Raw genomic sequence first — 20,054 nt, forward strand, 5'->3', positions numbered from 1 at the left:
TACAACGAGTTTCAGCACTCTCATCCAGACGCGCTGCAACAAATTTACAGAATCTGCGTGTGGCACACCGAGTATACGTTTCCACGCGTCTTAAATATTTTCTCACTCTTTATCACACACCGTTTATATACACATGATCTTTATTCCCGCACCTCGGTATATATGCTCTATTTATATATATAAAATCCTTCCGTTTGTATTTACACACTCTGTAATATAATATCATATTGCACACCGTGCGAATACGCGTCTCGGAATCGCGCTTCGAGCATACAAGATCCTCAATGTGAAGCTCGTGTTCCTCATGTTGTATCCTCGCGGCTAAAAGCTCGTTTAACGTGAACGACACTCGATGCACTTGGATTTGGCTACAACGATTCATATGTGGACGGATACGGTACGCGATCCATTGGACGTTCTGTTGTTGTGTTGCCGTCGGACCGGCGGCGGCTGCCTCGTCCTCTGCGTTGTGCGCTGATTGTTTGGCACATCCGGCAACGCGAATCGCAGCTTCTCCCAGAAAAGCTTGTCACCCCATTGTAGATACGTGTTCGTCTTTAAGTACAGTCGTATGTCCGGATCGAGATCGCGCTGATGCACGTCGCCAACCAGCACGAGAATTAATCGGCGTCTTCTATCCCTCAGCACTTGATGGTGCGCCGACTTGAAATCGAAGCGACACCACTCGGATTTGATGAAGTTTTCCGATAGCACCATTATCGTTCTTCGCGACGACTCCACCGCCTGGACGATGGTGTCGGCTATGAAGCTGCCGACTGGAAAGTCCCGATAGTGAAGGCACAGTTTGTACGAAGGGTTACCCATTTCGAGCACCGGCGCCAGTTCCTCGGCAACGAACGCTTCGTCCTTTGAGCTATAGCTCACAAAAGCGTCAAACAGTTTATCTCGGTCGTCTCGATCGACTTCGTGATTTCGATAGAATATCCGCACACCGAAACGCGAGTGAAACCACACGCGTAGTTCATGACGAAACACGAAAGCGAGCATGCACAGAAGTATGACGACGAGCGAACTGGCTGAAGTGGCCACCAGCAGCGGCAAATAATCATGCAGGACCTGTTTTTCAATAATGGTCTTGGTGTAGTTGTGATGTATATCGTTATCGAGACTAATCGTGCCAGTGCAAACGGCGCTCTCATTGCCAGCGCGCTCAGAATCGCCTAGCGTTGTGCTCATCGGAAAGCCGAATTCGTCGTCCGCGAACACTTCATCGCCAAACGCCTCGAACTCCGTGACGTTGTACACACAGCGCAACGCAGCCGCGTCCGTAACGCGGATGCTCGGATCGCGCGACCACTCGCGATAACTCTGCAGGTAGTCGCACTCGCAGGACCAGGGATTCCCAGCTAGGCTAATCTCGATTGAACTCGGCAGTGACCATATTACCAGAGTAGTCAGACGATTATTCTGCAACCGTAATATTCGCAGAGAACGCAACGGCGCAAACGTGTCATTGCCGATTGCGGCGATGCGATTGCGTTGCAGATGCAGCTGCCGTAGTGCATCCAGCCCTTCGAATTCGTGACCGCGCAGCTCGCGTATCCTGTTGTCCTGCAGGTGCAAATCCTCGAGGTCGCGCAGCCCGTTGAATGACCTGTTCTGCACGATCTCGATGTTGGACGAATTGAGGAACAACACCTTGAGCTTTTTGCGGCCGATAAAAGCGTGACTTGACACTATACGTAGATCGTTTCCGTCCAAATAGAGACGCGTGGCATCCATCGGTATCTGTTCAGGTAGTTTATTGACGTGTCCGCCGTTGGAACAATCTACCACATTCGCTGACCACGACTGATCGTGATAACACGTACAGTTCTGCGGACATGTCATCTCGCAGTCGCACGCATCAAAGTCACAGCAATGGCATAGAGCGAAGCAGTGGGTTTCATATTTGCAGAGGAATTGCGAGTGGGATGCCTCGACCAACGGCACGAAGACGTGTTCACGATCATATAAGAGCTTGCAGTAGATGCTTTCGAGGTCCATGACGCGCGGCTGCACGCGCGTCTGATTCTGCCGATTGACGCGCTGCAGCCACTCCATGGTGCAATCGCATAGGTATTGGTTGTCGCCGATGTAGAACTCCGGTAGCGGTTGATCCGACGGTACTGCGCTGATGCGCAACGCGTATGGCTCGAGATTTCGTATCTGGTTGCCTTTCAAATCGACTCGCGTCAAATTTGGCTTCTTAAAGAACGAGTAGCTCTGCACTTTGGAGATGAGATTGTCATTGAGAAACAGTAGCTCGACACTCATGGGAATCGCGTTGCCAGTGATCTCCGTAAGCTTGTTTTCGCTCGCGTCGAAGGTACTCAGCTGCAATTGTGTCTCGATCTCGAAATTATTGCCTAATTCCTTGATTTCGTTCGAGTGTATGTCCAACCACTGCAGCCCAGTCGGTATCATCGCGTAGTCGAACCACTTGAGCTTATTGTCGCTCACATTGAGCCAAACGAGATTTGGCAGTTTGGTGAAGAGGCCGGTGATGTCGGTCAGCTGATTACCGTCGAGACGTATCGCCTGTAGATTCAGATTTTCGTCGAAAGTACCGGGTTCGATGTACTGTATGCGGTTTCGCGAGAGATTCAGGATCTTGAGCTCTTTGATACGATCGAAGACGCCTTTCGTGAGATTGCCGATATGATTTTCGGTTAATCGAAGTCCGTATAGCTGCGCCACGTGGTCGAAGGTGCCGCTTGGTATCTCGGAGATGAGGTTCTCGCCGAGGTCGAGAGTGCGCAGGAGGGGAGTGGCTTTCAATGCGTCTGGCACCGATGTCAGCCGATTACCGTTAAGATGAAAGTCCTGTAGGGACGAGGCGTTTCTTAAAGAGCCCGGATGTATCGTATGCAACCGGTTATTGTCCAACGAGAGAAGACTGAGCACGTAAAGACCACTCAATGTAGTGGCGTCTATGACAGTCAACTGATTGTCGCTAAGCAATAATGTGTGCAAATTGTAGAGCGCTGAGAACGTGTTTTCCGGTAGACTTTCAAGTAGATTTTCTTGCAGCCGTAATATTTGTAGACTGTACAAATCGCGAAAAACGGTCGGATCGAGACGCGCGATACGATTGCTCGAAAGATCCAACACCACTAAACGCACCAGACGAGTAAACGTAGCCGCGTTCACCCATTCCGCTGTTAATTCATTGTGCGAGAGATCCAATACTAACAGCCGTGACAATTCGCTGAATAAACCGGGCGGTAAGACGCTCAACGTATTGTTCCTGAGATGAATCTCCTGTATGTGATCCTTGGCGTCGCTGAAAAGCTCCGGCGGCAGGCTCGCGAGCCGGTTGTCGGCGAGTCTCAAGATGGCCAGTGACGTGAGGCCTTCGAATGCGCGATCCGCCATGAAACTGATGGCGTTGCATCGCAGGTCCAGGCTGTGCAACCTTGTCAGACCGGAAAACGCTGCGCTCGGCAAAGATTCGACGCTATTATTGCTGAGATCCAGTTCCCTGAGATTCGTTAGGCACCTCGTCACAGCGTTAAAGCGGAAACCCGTGATGTCCCTGAGCCGGTTCCTCGTTAAGTTTAGAACTTCTAGATTGATCAGGGGACAGAGCGCGCCCTCCGGTATGCCCCACATGTTGTTTTCACCGAGATCGAGCTTCTCCAATTGCCGAAGCTCGTCGGTGAATGCTCCGGCAGATATGTCGAGTGCCATTGCCGACCAGTCAGTGTTGTGCGTCCTCACGGTGAGATTACGCAGTTCCCTGAGACCTTTAAACGCGTCATCTGATAGATTGCCGATCTTACAATACTCGATCACGAGCTCACGCAGCTCGACCAGCGGTCTGAAGCTCCCGGCGCTCAGAGAACTCTGATAGAATAGCGCGTCGCTGCATTCCAGTCGCAAACGCACCGTGTGCTGCGGCTGTATCACGCTGAAGTTTGTGTTCTCCAATTCGCTATTGATGGTTCGTAGACGACACACGAGCGACACGTCGTCCTCAGCGTCGCCGGTCGTGATCCACTTGCATTCGTCCGGTGCCTTATATCTGAGCGCTTTGCTCAGAGACGCACCTAGGACACCGAATATCGTGCCTAGTAGTATGGCGAGGAAGGCAGGACTACCCCGCATCTTTCCGCCGCGTTAATCACTATTCCATCAATGTGGAGTGGTCCCCCCCCGTGCCCCCCCTCCCCTAGGGGTTCCTATCTCTATTGCCAACTAACGCCACTCGTGCGTCTCGTGAAACCGACGTCGATCCATCTAAACCACCACCGAGTCGCTGCAATTTCACCTCATCACGTCATCCATATCACTCTCTCTTTCTCTCTCTTGCCTTTTCTTGCCTCGGTCGACGATCGACCTTTTGCACCTTACTCTTTGCACTTTACGATCCTGGCGGTCTCATCCTCGGCGATTCGTCTCGTAAAGAAAAAGAGCGGATTGTTCGAACGACGCGCGCGCGCGTGCTAACGGGACGAAATAAACGCGTTCGCGAAAGAGAAGAAGAAGAGAGAAGCAAGTTCAGCGACCCTGAGATTATCGCCTCTCCGATGGTGAGAAAAATCTCGTGGACAACGAAAAGTCACCGTTACAGGTACGACGCGCCCGTGCAGGACTCCGGTAGGGCCCACAGTTCTACCAGGACTGGTTAGCGGAGGATTGTAAGGCCCTGGCGGACTCCGTTACCCTCTCCCCCTCTGCCGTTGCCGATCCCCCGGCTGCTACCTTCCACCGCTCACCACTCCGCGGTCGTCCTTCCTTCTCCCACCTTGTTCCTCGCCTTCTCCTCGTCGCCGTCGTCGTCGTTCTCATCCTCGTCCTCGTCCTCGCCGTCGTCCTCGCCGTCATCGTCGTCGACGTCCTCTTCATCCTCATACCCGGGTCCTGACGTTCTGGTAAGCCTATAAAAACAAGACAGGTACACTCTCCGGGTCCTTACAGTGGCTTCTCCACATCTGCAGCCTCCTCCATCCACTACGTTCTTATTTCCTTGTCCCCCCTTTTCGTTTTTTCCATCGCGCATCCTTCTGCTCTCTCTTTCTCTCTCTTTCTCCTTTTATTCGTGCACAACACACTCCCCGCATCTCCTTCATCATTCTTTCTCTTTCTCTCTCTTTTTCTCTTCTGTCGATCCTTCCTTCATTTCTTCTTCTTCCTCTCGATTCTTTCGTCATATTACTGTTCGATAAATCTGTTCACGAAACCTCGCCGCACCATCTATTCACATATCGTTTCTGATTCTGTCATGTAAAATAGGATTTTGAAAAAGGATGTTCCAATTGTCCTATACTTTACATGTATTTTTTATAGATTTCTGTTGTGTTCTTCTGCGCTCTCTCCCGATCATCTGCTTCTGATAAAAATATATAGTATGTCAGTTAATTTTCCGTAAATTAATGTTTATTGAAATGTAATGTATTCAATTATTCTCGATTTTATTTTATTTTCCAATTTTTATGCATACTTCTTTGTGTTTATTGGAGAAAACTGTTTTTACTTATATCCTTTGAACCAAATCTTTATTTTTAAAAATTTTTGTTCTGTCATAATAAAACAAAAAGGAAATAACATTTTATAATTATATAAAAAAGAATTAGTAAGAATATATGTGTTATAACTCAAAGAATTATCAAAAATTTCATAGATTATTATGTCTGAATATCTGTATAAAATTTGAATACAATTCTCTTATTGCTTAAAAGTTATTTAATTTTTTGGTTACTCTTAATTCTTACGTAAAATTATGTCTTATGATAATTATTTGTTATTAAATATTAAATTTGATGAGATAACGTTACGAATTAATTAAAATTTTATATTTATATATATAATATATATAAACATAAATATATATATATATATATATATATATATATATATATAAAATTCCAATAAATATCCGTACAAAAGTTCATTTGAATTCATTTATTCGTTTAGAAGTTATTTTTCTAAAACTTCAGCAAAAAATAGTCATTTTGCTCTAATCGAATTATTTGTTATCTTTTTATGTATTATTTTCCAGTTAGTTTGAGGGCGTATTTATGATAAAATTTTTTAATTAATTGATTTTGTCTTTTTTTGGTTGAGTTTTATTAATACTTTTAGCTGATATTATATGGCCAAAATATCCTTAAATAAAAACGATTCTAATTTACAAAAGCGAATCTAAAATAACATCTTATGTGTCTAAAAACTCGAATTAATTTCTTATATTTTTATATTAAAAATTCAATATTCACAATTTCTCGTAATATTTTAATATTCCAAATTCATATGCTTTATCCCAGTGATCATAAAACGATATTTATCGTGTCCGAAATAGTATATAATGTCGTATCAAGTGGTGTTTGTACGAAACTTCACCTTTCAGAAAGTAGTATTTACCAGTTTGACGTATCATCATTGAAAAGTGATTTGTTACCTTTACCTGCTCGAAGTAAGGTTCCCATTGGAAGAAGATCTTTTGGACATCATAGTTTAAATAAGCGATTTATCGAACTTTATTCCTTCAAATTTTAAATAACCAATAGATACAACATCAGCATCATTACAATCGATCATTCGAGAATATTACATCATTGCGTCATTTTTTCTTAATTTCCTTGATTTTAATATAGATATATTTTATTCTAATTCTTGATGAAACACGTAATGATTTATTCGAGAAGAGCTATAAAATACTTAAAATATCATCTTCATCATTATTATTACCAACGATATAGACTTCCGATTTCGTAATTAAACGTATACGTTTTATTCGTATTCATTGATCGTTATTACAAGATCTTTACCAAGGCCCCAAGGCCTTGTGTTGGTATTATATTTCACTCTTTTACCAGTTTCCTCTCGCTTTGATAAATGCAACGGTGGACTTTTAGTCGACTATAAACGCTCATAATATTATTATTCCCCGGGTGTCCGATATTTTGCGGATTAACCATGTATCACGTGCTGTAAAACGAAACTGCAACCTGCTAACTATCTCGATTACCTCGAGTGAGTTCGCGCCATTCTTTCTCATTACACAAATATCTCGAGTTCTTCCGGGAAAGAGTTACTTCATTCTCAGAGATTATTTTCGTCGGCTTTCGTCGAGACGCAATTTTTGGCCGATATTACATACATTCTCGTCGCCAATTACTGTAACTTCAATGAATGATACAGACGTATCAAGAACCTTATTGCTCTGCGCGCAAACTTGATTTAATCCTCTCCCTCAGGGAGGAATTATACTAATCGCAGTTAATTTACGAGTAATTTTGTTACGCATGAAAATTTATGAAGCGAGCGTATCTCTAATTATCATTAACGACATTAATTCCGCGAATCGAACTTAGTCCAATATCTTGATAGCCTCTACGAAGATTAAACGTTAAGGTTTTTAATCCTGATGACTTGGGCATTCCGTTATCGACAATTACATAAATCCCACTCCTTTAATCTCGGCGGTAGCCGGTTTCATGCTGATAAAGGCAATTTCCATGACTTTAGAGGGACCATAAGCACCACGAAAAGATTCTTTTTTGTCAGGTTTGATTAGCAACGCAATGTGAATGGACCTTAAACAGGAGGATGCCCCAATGGCTGCGCCGTTGAAAGGTGGCTAGTTGGCGGTTCGGATCGACGAAAGCGGTCAGTGATCGCTGGAGCCTCATGCCCGGGCCTCTCGCTGCTGACGATCAGGCACTGCTCCGGCACCTCCTTTCCTTTTACTCTCCTCTCTTCCCGCCTATTCTCCATTCCTCCTCTTCATCTCCACAAGTCTCCCCACTGCCGTCACTCCTGGGACCTAGTCTCCTTTCAACAGTGCAGGTGACGGGGCATTCTTTTAAATCTAATCAACTACCGAATCATGCATCGTTGTTATGTACAGGGTGTTTCCGAAACGATATTCGTTTAACATGTTTAAAGGATCTTCTCTAATCTGACGAGGCAATTTGTAAAACCGTGAAAGATACGTGTGAATTCAGTTGCACGCGCGTTACGCGTTGGTGGTCGATCACGAACGTTGATGTTTGCTCAAGTTTTATTAATATATTGTGACTTTTCATGTCTCCTTATGTTAATAAATTATTACTAAATCACGATATCAAATTTTACATATCCTTTTTATAAGATATATTCCATGTTAATGATTTAAAAAAAAAATGAAAAATAAAATAATACGAAAAGCTGCGAAAAAATTCCATTACAAGTCTCTCAAATAAAAATATTTTCGATAAAAGCGCATGTAATATACACAGGAGCACCCTATATATAACGGCACAATGTCTCGCCTTCATGATATCGCAATGACAAAAAGCGTAGGATCGGGAGACATCGATGTCGTGCATTCAAAAATTACGTAATCGGATCCATTACATCGTCAGCTCGTTTCGTTATCTTCCAATATCTCAGTCGCGTTGGTTTAAACCGGGCGCGATGTTCATTAGCTCCGAGCAAGGAAATCAATCAAAGATGTTCGGATTGTTACGCGTAATGGTGAACGAAACTACCGGATTCCGATCGTTGGCCTACACTCCTCACTTGATAAAGACAGATGCGCACCGGTACTCAGTGGATGTCTGCGTAATTCCGCTGTTACATAACAATGACTATGGCTATCTTCGTGGTATGCGCTAATTGTAAAAAATTATTGATTGATGGATGACTTTTTTTTCTCGCCAGAACTAACTCAGACAAGACAGAATTAAGATTTAACGTTACGTATTTTGATTGAATAATTAGACATAATAGAGTTAAGCAGACTATTCATTAGAGATAGGACTAATACATCTTTAAAACTTTTTCACGAATATATTTCAATTATTGTTTCTGTCTGAAAGGTTATCATGAAGAAATGCTTTTATTTGAATTAATCTTTTACAAGACGGAAAGCCAATTAACATGGCGCTGAAGCAACGTCATATTTTGAGAAAAGTAATAATGAAATTATGCGAATTATAAAATCTTTCTGTAGAAAAAGCTGTAAAATTTTAAAAATAGATTTATATGCGTCTTATAAAGGTTAAAAAAATATTAACATTTTTCAGAAAATTCGGCAGAAAGAGACACAGTATATCAATTAGAAAAGCATTCCATTTTTTTTTCTTAAAATACATCAAAGAAATTCATAGTTCTTCTGTGAATAGCACAAAACAAATTTTACGATTTTCTCAAAAATATAAGCTTTACAAAGTTATTCGTAAAAGGAAGATAACATGCCGGAATTCGTAATTCATCAGTATCACGCCAGACTAATCGTCGGCCAGGCGAGCGTTCTCGGCACTCGCAACCAGCCAAGCCAGAAGCGCATTGCAAATCATGACGGGCTAGAATTTATGTTCCGATATGTAGTCTTCCGTTCCTTCAGAGATAGTTTACGTAACATCGATAAGAGAAAGATTTCCCGGGTATAACATACATTCTTCTCACGATTCTTTCCCGCAGGAGACTAATGGATTCTCGGTTTCCCCGTTCATTCGTATAATCACTTTAGAAGCCGCAGCCGCTAATTATCGCGACTTGAAGTTACAGAACCTCCGTGGAAAAGATCACTTTGCGATCTTGCAAAACCCCCGCAGACAAAATGGGATGATTTGTTGTTGTGTACTTTCACTCGAGTCCCGGTCTAAGTTTCTTCCTTCTTGTCCCAGGAGCAGCAGCCTCCAGGCCGTTTATTGTTTTCAGATGGGCACGGAATCACGATCCACCGTCGTCGCGGTCGCGATTCCCGCCGATGATCACCTGCTAGTTTCATCTTACAACCCTGCAACACGTTTTCTCCTGCAACCTTTTTCGAATGCATTCCACGGCGATTGCGCGGTTCGTCGTGGTTGGCTTTAGCAGCTTTAAGGAAGCGGTGGAACGTATCAAGATCGAACGAGAAAACCACGAAGAACTAAACTATTTTGCGTATTACATTTTTCGATACGCGTATTAAATTTTTTATTATTCCAATTTTTAATTTTATTCTTCATTTTTTTAAATTGATAAAGATAAATTGAAAAGAAAATATACGAATATATTAAAAAAATATTTAAGAATGCTTTGCTTAATACAAAGAAAGATTGTTTAATGGTTAAATAAACGCTTTTTTACGTGGAATTTAGTCAACAGGCTATCTTATTTCCGCGGAACGAACAGTGCGTAAATGCCTAAGGACGGTTTATAAAGCGATTACAAAACAGTTTGACACGCTGAATCGTCCATTATATAGCCCGTTAACTCAATTATTATCCACTTTTGTGTTCATTACTATTGTATTGGTATAACACCGTGTTTCAATATGACTCTTTCTTTCTCTCATCTTCGCGAGTTACGTAAGTAAAATGTCTATATACTTCCCGCAGTATATTTTAATCTCAATGCTATCGACCGTTTTATTGCTCGTAAAAATAAATCGAGATATGCGCGTGGCTTAACAATTAAATCATCAGCAAGACGGGAAAGTTGTTAGATAACTAAAGAAAAGAAAAACAAGAGTATTCTCTTGAGGCGGATATCGTGGCAACACAAATTGACGTTCCTATTGCACCGTATTACTTTAGCGTGTGCAGCACGTCGGACAGCCCGGAGACTAATATAAAAGGATAACGTCTTTTCATATGGCGCGAGTCAGTCAAATGAGAGCTACCTAAGCAGCGGCAATCTCCTGCGGGGACGTACATTTTAACGTTGAAATAATCGTAGAAATGATAATTTAGGGAAAAGATAGAAATTCTTCTTCTCATTATTATTTTTTTCAATCGACAAGGAGCTTGTCAGCCGTCGTTACGTTAAGGTTTATTATTCGCGCGCGGTGTATCAGGGAGGATAATCAACGCGTATCAATAATCGGCGTGGAAAATTTATCGCTCCTCGAACGCGCGATCTCGAGAAATCGTTTTCCGCGTGCGAAAGTTGCTCTCCCTCGCTCTTTTCTCTCTTTCTCTTTCTCTCTATAGATGGATGGCGAAGAAGAGAGAAAACGAGAGGAAGGCCGTTCTGGCGGCTGATGTCTAACGCTACAGTCTTGAAGAGAGACAGATACATCGGGCAAGCTGTTGATGTATAGAATATAGAGGGAAAGAGAGAACGAAGGACTAGCGTGACAGAGAGAACAAGTAAGTAAAAGAGAAGGGATCGAAAGAGAGAGAGAAAAAGAGACTGGAATGTGTGGGAGGGAGAGAGGCGAGAATACGAGAAGAGGGAATACGATGGCGATCGCCTGTAATCGAGTTGACCGTGAAATTTTCATTACACCTCTTTTGAGTTATGCATATAAATAAGGAAGGGAGAGCGGGTCGGTGCACCGGGAGCGAAGAACGTGGCAATGCCTTTGTTAGCGGAAGGTTAATGGTGAGGGACCCTCGGGTGTCTTACGACGCTGACAGCAGTCTCGTTAACGATTACGATAACTCCACGGGCTCCTCCGGGATGCCTAGTCGGAACAACTGCAGGCAACCTCGCCAGCAGGCGACCCAAGGCAATCCAGAAAGAGGCGCACGGACTGGTTCATGGGCGAGGAACGAATCCCCACGTGCGATCGTTCTCAAAAATTAACGAACTCGGGATTGGGTTATCGCCCGGTTAGGTGTAAACCAGGATGATACTTTTTGCGTAGTTCACTTGTTCCTCCTTCATCTCTTCTTCTTCATTTTTCTCTTTATTTTTCTTTATCTTTCTTTGTGAGTACGCGATATAAATTGTCGCGGACAGATCCAAAGTCGTAATCCACGAAAATACTCGGATATAATTGCGGAGGAAGGAAGCATCGTAAAGACTCATCACCTCCGAGACGTGGATGCAACGATCTTGCTAAAAATTACGACGGTCAAAATGATGTTTATTATTCTCGATGACGATTAATTAGAAAAATAATTCCAAAAGTCCAATAATGAATCCAGAGTGTGAATATGTTTGAGATTATATACGAATTGTTTGATTCATTTGATTTGGATTATTCCTTAAAATTTTTAAGATGATGTTAACAACCTAAGTCAATGTAACGATCAAAAATTGATGATTATGGTTAGCACGCATCATTCCAATTTTATGTGTAATCCATAGTTATTCGAAATTAAATATCACTTCGGAAACATGCTCCATCGACAGATATCCTAAAATTAATGACTTCGTGGATCAGCTAGTTCATCAAATAAAATAAGGATCGAACGAGGTTTACAGGTTGAATCACAAAGTCACGGAAGAAGAGCGTATTACATAAGATTTTCATGGAAACATCATAATCATGCTTCATGGAGCTCGGTCAGTGACTTGCTAATGATAATCCAGTGATATTTATTTTTAGGGTCATTTCGGCTTAAATTAATCCTTCTTGTCATCTTTTGTAGAACCGCTTTTTATATATATTTCAGAATAATATGGCTTCAAAAATTTACTAAATTTGAGATGATCCAAGTATTACTAGAATATTTCTCGCATTTTAATATTCATTAGGATATTCACTACAAAGCATTGCATTGAATTATTACAAGTTAAGTTTAATGAAATTTAGTTTACTTGAAAGTAAATATACAGAAACACTGATATAGCACAGAATAAATTGAAAACAATATTGTTTGTTTTAATTAAGAAATATAGAATTTTCGAATTGTGTTAAAATAGGAATGTAGAATCATGATCTACATTAACAACAATGATATAAATAATAGTATAAACATATCGTAATTTTATTATTTTGCTACGTAGATCTTGATTTTTACTTTATTAATATATAATTTTTTATTTAACAATTGCAAAATAATGTCACCAAAAAAATTTTTTTATAAAGATACATCAACTCGATGAAATTATAAAATAAAATATTGTAATTGCAGAAATTTTAAAACTAATGATAAAACTATGAGTATATAAATACGATGTGATCAGAGATTTCATAACCGATCTATCATTGGCGAGGCACCGTCTTGCTTATTACTTGAACAGGCGAAGCGTTTCAAGCTTTAATTTCTCAATAGCGAGAGTCTCGTGCCTATGGCGGTTATCTCAGTCGTCGTATTACGAAGGTTTTAAACGAAACTACGCCGTCTGCAAGAGCACACCATAGCCGACTGAGTACAAAATACGGTGCGCTTTCGTGAGCCTAGTTTGATCCGCAGCAACCGCATCGCATCACATCGTACCGCATCGCACCGCATCGCATCGCGCTGGGGCAATCCGTGGCAACCCAAAGGTAGCCAGAGGTAATCCCGAGAGTTCAAAGACTCTCGTCGGTGGGCGAGAGACGTCGTATCCCACCGGCGGCCACCCGAAAATTAACGACCTCACGAACCGGCTAAGACTCGGTAAACGAAAACTGCCCAATTTTTCTTTCTTTTTTCTTCTTTCTCTCTCTTTTTTTAAGCCGGTCGTTAAAATCCCGTCTCTGCACACCGCGCCGCGCGCGTACGTAACTTGCCGTACGTAACTCGCCGCACGGAACGAAGAACGCGAGGCGGGACGTGTGCGTGAGCGCGCGTATTGTTGGGTCCGGGAGCCAGGGGCGGATTCACGGATACCTCCTTTTGCGAATTACTACGCGAGTTTCAACCACTGGCCTACGCGGATACCGTATGACTTCGCGGAAGCGCGGCGCTCCGTTCGTATATCGCTTGGAGTGTACAATCGTATACCCTTCAGCACCACTCTCGCTTGATTATTACGGCCCGAGGTTCGATCAGATTACGTTAAAGTGTAGGTCTCATTGATGCGAGCCGAAATTCACATTGCGATGGATTTCGTTGTTAATTTCACGAACCTGGCCTACAACTCCAGCGTATGTGTGTATACTGTCGATCGTTTATTAAATATGTACGTGTAGTACCGACGCATCGACTGTACGCAGCGGAAATCGCGGAATTGACTTTAATCAGATTTGGATAACATTCTGCGGCATTTCAGCTGATTGTGAGAATCATACTCGGCAATAATACTCTATAACTCTGCATCCCACTGCCAACGGCTTACGTTATTGCAGTTATATAAAGGTGTTGTCGTAAATTCACGATTATAAATAGCCCGATCGAAGCGCAATTACTAAATTAACACTTGATCTTTGGCTATTAATACCAAGCGAGGCGATCCGCAACGAGTGACGTAACAGCGCAAGTAGTAACGATTACGCAAGAACAATACGTTAAATCCGTGCTTAAGCCAACGCTCCGCGTATGAGAAATGGCTATTACTAATCCAGCCAGTACTTTACTGTTCGACTGACTCGCCATCGTATTTTACACGGCAGCGGTCGATCTCTGAATACAGTCGTACGTAGAAATTCTAGAACAGAGTTTGGTTACGAGCGATATTGTCAAAATCCTGAGAGAAAGAGACATATAAACAAATATTTCTTCCCTGTATATATATTCTCTAAATTCTCTGAAATGGAATCTCACTCTAAAGAGTGAAAATTGAACCAATCTTGAAAAAGAGTTTTAAGTATACTCTCTGAAACTTTAAGAGTGAGAGATCATTCTTTAGACTGACAATTCACTCTTAAAGTTTCAGAGAGAAAGAGAGAAGAAAAGAGTACTACTTACGATTTCATAAGTTAGAGTGAGATACAGATGAAAAAAAAAGTATATACATTTCTCTCTCGTAAGATTTTGACAAAATCGTGGTCAGGCTCTATTATAGGATTTGTAATCGAGCGCTACTTATCGTTTCCCGCTTGGAAATCTTATGGCACGACAGAGTGAATGCGGACATTTTTTGGCAAGTCGACCCGTCCCTGACTATATCCCATGGATTGGTTTGAAGAATGAGGCCACCGTTATGGAGCGCGTATTTAATGGAATTAAAGTATGTAAAGGTATATACAGAGGAAGTGCAATCGCATTTTTCTCGCACTGCAATACGATACTGGTATTATCGATGTCTGCATTTTTTGGCTCACTTTAATTTAACTTCTCTCGATTAAGGATGTTCTTGATCAGTCCTATATTACATTCATATTTTGTTTACATCTAAGCATGAACTTTTGCATGTTGGTTACGTTTCATAGAAGAGAAAGCTGATCAGTGAATACTTCGTGATGCTTTAATTTGATTGGTCTTTGCCTAATTTTTCGTTAAATCTATGTAAAAATCAATATCATATTAAAAAATGTAAAAACCTAAATGTAAAAAATAATATCATATTAAAAAATCACTGAACGCTCACTGAGCATCAACTTTCTCTGCTCAACGCAACCAATGTCGAACAATGCAATGACAGTCGGAATTACTGATGCCAAATTGCTGTCGTAGTATTTTTGATCGAGAGACGTGCACTTATGGCATTCCTGACATACGGAGGAACGTGATAATATGTGATATGTGTTCGACGACAATGCACATTTGTTATTATATCACAATAACAGTGAGTGACTAATACATTCCACTTTAACGAATAATTTCGCAAGATAAAGCATTTATGTGAATTTTTGTTTTCATTTACATGGCTTATAAAACAGACAAATATTCATTTCTTTTAACAGTTCGTGCATAACATAATATAGTATTTTTATGGAAAGAACGATTTTTGCTTTTAGGTAGACCTGAAAATAATTTTGTGGAACTATATAAAAAAATTAAAACATTCAACCATGATGAGCAATACTGCAAAAAAAAGTTTTAATTCTAACAACCAATCATTCTGTAGGTACCATTTTGATCGAACAAAATTATTATTATTTAGCTTTTTAGATTCTCTAGAAACCATTCTTTCCGTGTAAGACTAAAGAAACTGGATTCATAGATACACGAATTTTAGTCGCTGTTTTTTTAGCGCTGATTTGTATAGCGTTTGTGTTTAGCTAGGCAAATAATCGCTGGAGGAAGAGAACAAAAATTTCAGTTTTACATGAGGATTTCGAGTTGGATTGGACGTCGCTCTGGAACACTGCCTTCATGTTGATTTAACGGAATCGCGCGGTCGCTCTCGCTAGCGTCGTGCATCCGCAACTCACAAGTAAGACTCGGACCGTGGACGATACACTCTGTGTGTGCATGCGTGGGGGCAGGCTCATTTATTTTGCCGCGAATCAGTATTGACAGGTTGCAATTTACAAATGCTGAGACCTGTTGGATTTATCGGCACTCCGCTACCCTCTCATTACGCAACCCTCTGCCCTCCGTTATTTTCTCCTCCACCCGCTGGCCCCCGCCGTCTATCCGGCTACGTTCCGCGCCATTCCACTCCTCGCCACTTATTCGCCGCTCGCATTTTCACCCTCCAATCCGAGCGCGGCCTTGGTACGTCGCTCGTGATTATCGTCAATTGACCTACACTTGATTGAAACACGTAATAAAAGAGAGCACGCGCAAGCAAGCGAGAGTCGTTCTCTCAAGCCCCGGGAGGACCCAAGAAGAGATCCGTTCGCTGTTCGGGAATTTTCTCGCGAGCCACCAGCGTCGTTCTAAGCTGGCGGTCGATCGATCGCTCGATCAATCGGCCGTTCGACTAGCATTTCTATCTCTTTCCTTCTATGATATTATTACGACGTTATCATTGATAATTTCGCAGTGAGTCGGCTAAGCGCGGAGTAAAAAGATGCCGCGGCGTTTGAGTTTGCGTGCCGGTGATACATTACGATAGCACGGATTATCGCCACATCCGATAATAGAGTCGGTAGTAGCCGAGTCGACTTGTGTGTGTGCACGTACATATGTTACATATATGGAAAAATATATGAATATAGCTGCCGCTGCTACTGGTATAATCGGACGGGATGCGTTTTCTTTCTGAAGAGATGAAGCAAAGGAGGAAACGAAATAGAGCAACAGGATATGAGTGAAGATCACAGGATACGCGCTCGAGGAGGCCTTTGCGGATTATCGACGTGGCCACCGTCCACCTTTGACAACGTATAAAGAAAGAAAGAAAGAAAGAGAAATAAAACGCAGTCGACTGGCTGCGCAGATTCTGAAATCACGCAATGGCTTGCTGCACCGGCGGAATACGTCTCGTGACAGTAATGGCTCTGTATACTCTGTGTATTACGCGCGGCAAAGCACGACGATAATTTGTCATTTAAAAAGCTAACGTTTAGTTGACTTGCGCTCCGGCTGCTCGTTGTCCCTCGGCGAAGCCGGAATTACTGTCGCAAAAATATGTCTTTCGCTCGCGAATTCTGTTTGAGGATCTTTGGATCTTTTGAATTTTTTCCTCTTTACGCACGGAAAATAAATTTTTTAGCGTTGCAGCTAATTATAGTTTACTGAAAGTATATTTGCTGGTCAACATGACTGCGTTCAGCAGAAAAAGCAGCTTTACAACTGTTATAAAAGTCTTTAATATGATTGGTTTATATTTAGATCCAATAAGGAATTAAGGACAAGACCATCATATTAAAGAATTTTATAACGCAGTTGTTAAGCTGCTAAACGCAGTCATTGTCAAAAACGTTAGAGTTTAACGCTTGTAGTTGAGACTATGTAGTTCAAACTACAACAACTACTACATAATTTTAGCCGCTCGAATAAGAGCGACAGCTTTATCGTTTCAATTACTTGTTTTAGTAATACATGAAATTGTACTTTAATGCCATTTAAAACATTATCAGAATATCAAAACAAATATTTTAAAATATTTCGTAGTGAAATTATATATATATATATATAGTGAACTTATTAGCTAGTCGTTACAACGCATTCTACTATAAAAGTATCTGTCATAGTTAAATTTTTGTGATCCTCATCTATAACGTCTACAGCTAATTAATTGGCTATATCGTTAAAATTTTAGATATCCATATGTAATAACTGAAATTTAGCTGCCACACACAGATTCTTGCTACTGCAATTAATCTTTTTTTTTTCGTATGGAACGGTAAAATATAATGGCCGCTAAGAACGTTTCATGTCTCAACTTCTTTCACGAGCAAACACGATCGAGATCTCGTTATCTAATATTTTTCTCGGTAGAGGAAACTTTTTCGCGAGATTAGAGCGAGACACATGTACCGCTTATCAAAGCAACGAGGAGTTTACACGGAAGTCGCGAAAGTCTCCGCTGCGACGGAGAAACAACGGGAGAATCGAGAAGAGAATCGCTCGTAAGAGACTAACGACCCTGACCGTTCGTGACTATCGCAAATAGATGGAATATATCCTATAAGGTAAACCTTTGTTAATGAAGGTCCCGAGACCGAGAGCCACGGTATTTCGCGACTCGCGTGCGTTTCGACTCGGCCGAGTGGAAGATGGCTCGGGCAGATTCACCACGGTGCGGTTCGAGCCTTTCTTGCCGTGGGGAGGAGGATACGGCATCGACCGTAGGCCGCGACCGCGGCCCTCGAAGAGAGAGACTTCAGACTTCCTCGTGTTGAGTTTGCCGGGCCGTCCTTAAATTCCGTAATGCAAGAAAACACTCGAGACGAGTAATAACGATGTCGTGGATGAAGGCACTTGTTCTTCCTAGCGCAACACCGCCGTTTACACTTATTCAATAAAGCTTAAGAATGGGTGAGAAACGCTCGTTTCTCGACGGGGAACAACGGGGAAGCCGAACTCACGAAGCTGCACACGGCTCCTCCGTTCATCAGGTAAAACGGTTATTATTCGACCCTAGCACACCTAGATCGAGAGAAGCTTTCTCAAATTACCCATTGAAACAGTTGATACTTATGCGACTTTATTTGTACTCCGCTCGCGTCACAGCGCGCTGTTGAAGCGTGGAAAAAATTTGAAGAAGGTTCGCAGAAGAAGGTTTCTCGATTTCTTCCCGCGGAGTACGATCATCGTTTCTTTGCGACTGAGATATTTCCGGGTATATGTGCGTGCGCGCGTGAAAGAGAGCTTTCTCTTGTTGATTTTCTGCAAGAGCTGATGCGAGGGATTTTGAGATTTTCGGGATTTTCCCATGCATTTTTTGATTGCTGAAAATTGAGACAATTTTGAATTAATGACGTCGCGAATTGTTTTCTCTCACGAAGAGCAATGTTAATCACTTATTTTAAAATTACATAAATCGTATGTTAAAAATGGAAAATCGATTTGTGTCTTTTCATAGTTTATATCTTTCTTGTCTCATAGTATTTTTTTAAATAAACGCAAAGAATTCGATAAGTAAGTATCGAAAATATAATCATTTTAAAAACAATTTAAAAAAGAAAGGGCAACAAGAATTTAAGAGAATTCGGATGCATTTACCTTACACAATGCAAGCACAAACAATAGAAATACCGTTGTGTCGAAGTTCTCCATTCTGACACTTCGATGCTTGTAACGAAATATCGAGCATACGGTCTACTACTTTCTTTTTACGGAAGAACAATTTTCCTGAAATATCTAAAATTCAACTAGATATAACAGATCTAAAAATCATTTTGTTGAACTATCAAAATAATCTTAAGCATGAAGAGCAATGCTGTGAAAAGTTTTAACATTCTAGCGTCCTATTTAATTATTTTGGCCCAAAGTTATTTTCAGATTTGACTTTTTTAAATATTTAGCAAAACTATGCTTTACATAGAAAAGCGTTTTCACATATTAACGATAATATATCATTTGATTTTCTCTTCGCAATAAGAGATGTGGATTGTAATTGATGAGACCAGTAATTTTAAACAAGCGGCTGTATTATCGCAAAGAGTACGAATCGTTGGAGTCAGAGTTTGAACGATCGCCACACAGGCGGAATATATATTCCGATGATGTTAAGCGCTAAATGTTAAGCGTTATGTCGACAGTCCAATCGGAGAAATCGCACGGCGCGACATTGCAAATGAGCAAGATAATCAAGTGCGTTCATTTCTACGAGGCTCGGCGGCAAAGAGTTTGGACTGTTTAACCCTATAACCGTATAGGATGGCACAACGTCCTCGCGGTTTCCTCCAGCCTCCCTGCCCCTCTTTCTATCTTTCCTCTTTCTCTTTTTCTTCTCCTTCTCATTTTCTCTGTTCTTCATCCCTTTCTTACTCTTTTCCCGCGTCTCTCACCCGCTTTGATCACATGGCGCACATGCATGCATGCATGCATGCATGCGTCCACCGTGCCTGCATGCATGCATGCATCTCGAAGCGAGGATGGCTCAACTCGCGGTTCAGACTGGGGTTTCTCTTTCTCTCTCTCTCTCATCTTTCCTCCGCCTCGCGGAGGAGAGGAGAACCACAGCTCGTTAAAAAGTTGCTC

General features: G+C 41.8%; 2 protein-coding genes across 2 annotated transcripts in view; one reads left to right on the top strand and one right to left on the bottom strand.

Moving 5' to 3' along the window:
* Positions 1 to 378: 378 nt before the first annotated feature.
* LOC105620114 (slit homolog 3 protein) lies at positions 379 to 4,110 on the bottom strand. Its single transcript, XM_012201624.1, has one exon. The coding sequence runs from the start codon at positions 4,108 to 4,110 to the stop codon at positions 379 to 381; it is 3,732 nt and encodes a 1,243-aa protein (XP_012057014.1).
* A 7,188-nt stretch (positions 4,111 to 11,298) lies between these two features.
* The window catches only part of LOC105622916 (lysine-specific histone demethylase 1A-like), a 37,792-nt gene continuing 29,036 nt past the window's right edge, over positions 11,299 to 20,054 (top strand). The window contains 1 exon segment of the mRNA XM_012204328.1: positions 11,299 to 11,455. Within this exon segment, the coding sequence (XP_012059718.1) occupies positions 11,299 to 11,455 (157 nt within the window).

The sequence above is a fragment of the Atta cephalotes genome, assembly GCF_000143395.1.
Source record: "Atta cephalotes unplaced genomic scaffold scaffold00002, whole genome shotgun sequence".
Taxonomy (NCBI): domain Eukaryota; kingdom Metazoa; phylum Arthropoda; class Insecta; order Hymenoptera; family Formicidae; genus Atta; species Atta cephalotes.

Bases quoted from the DNA above. Each gene is read 5' to 3' on its own strand.
- LOC105620114 (XM_012201624.1), bottom strand. From the start codon at position 4,110: ATGCGGGGTAGTCCTGCCTTCCTCGCCATACTACTAGGCACGATATTC.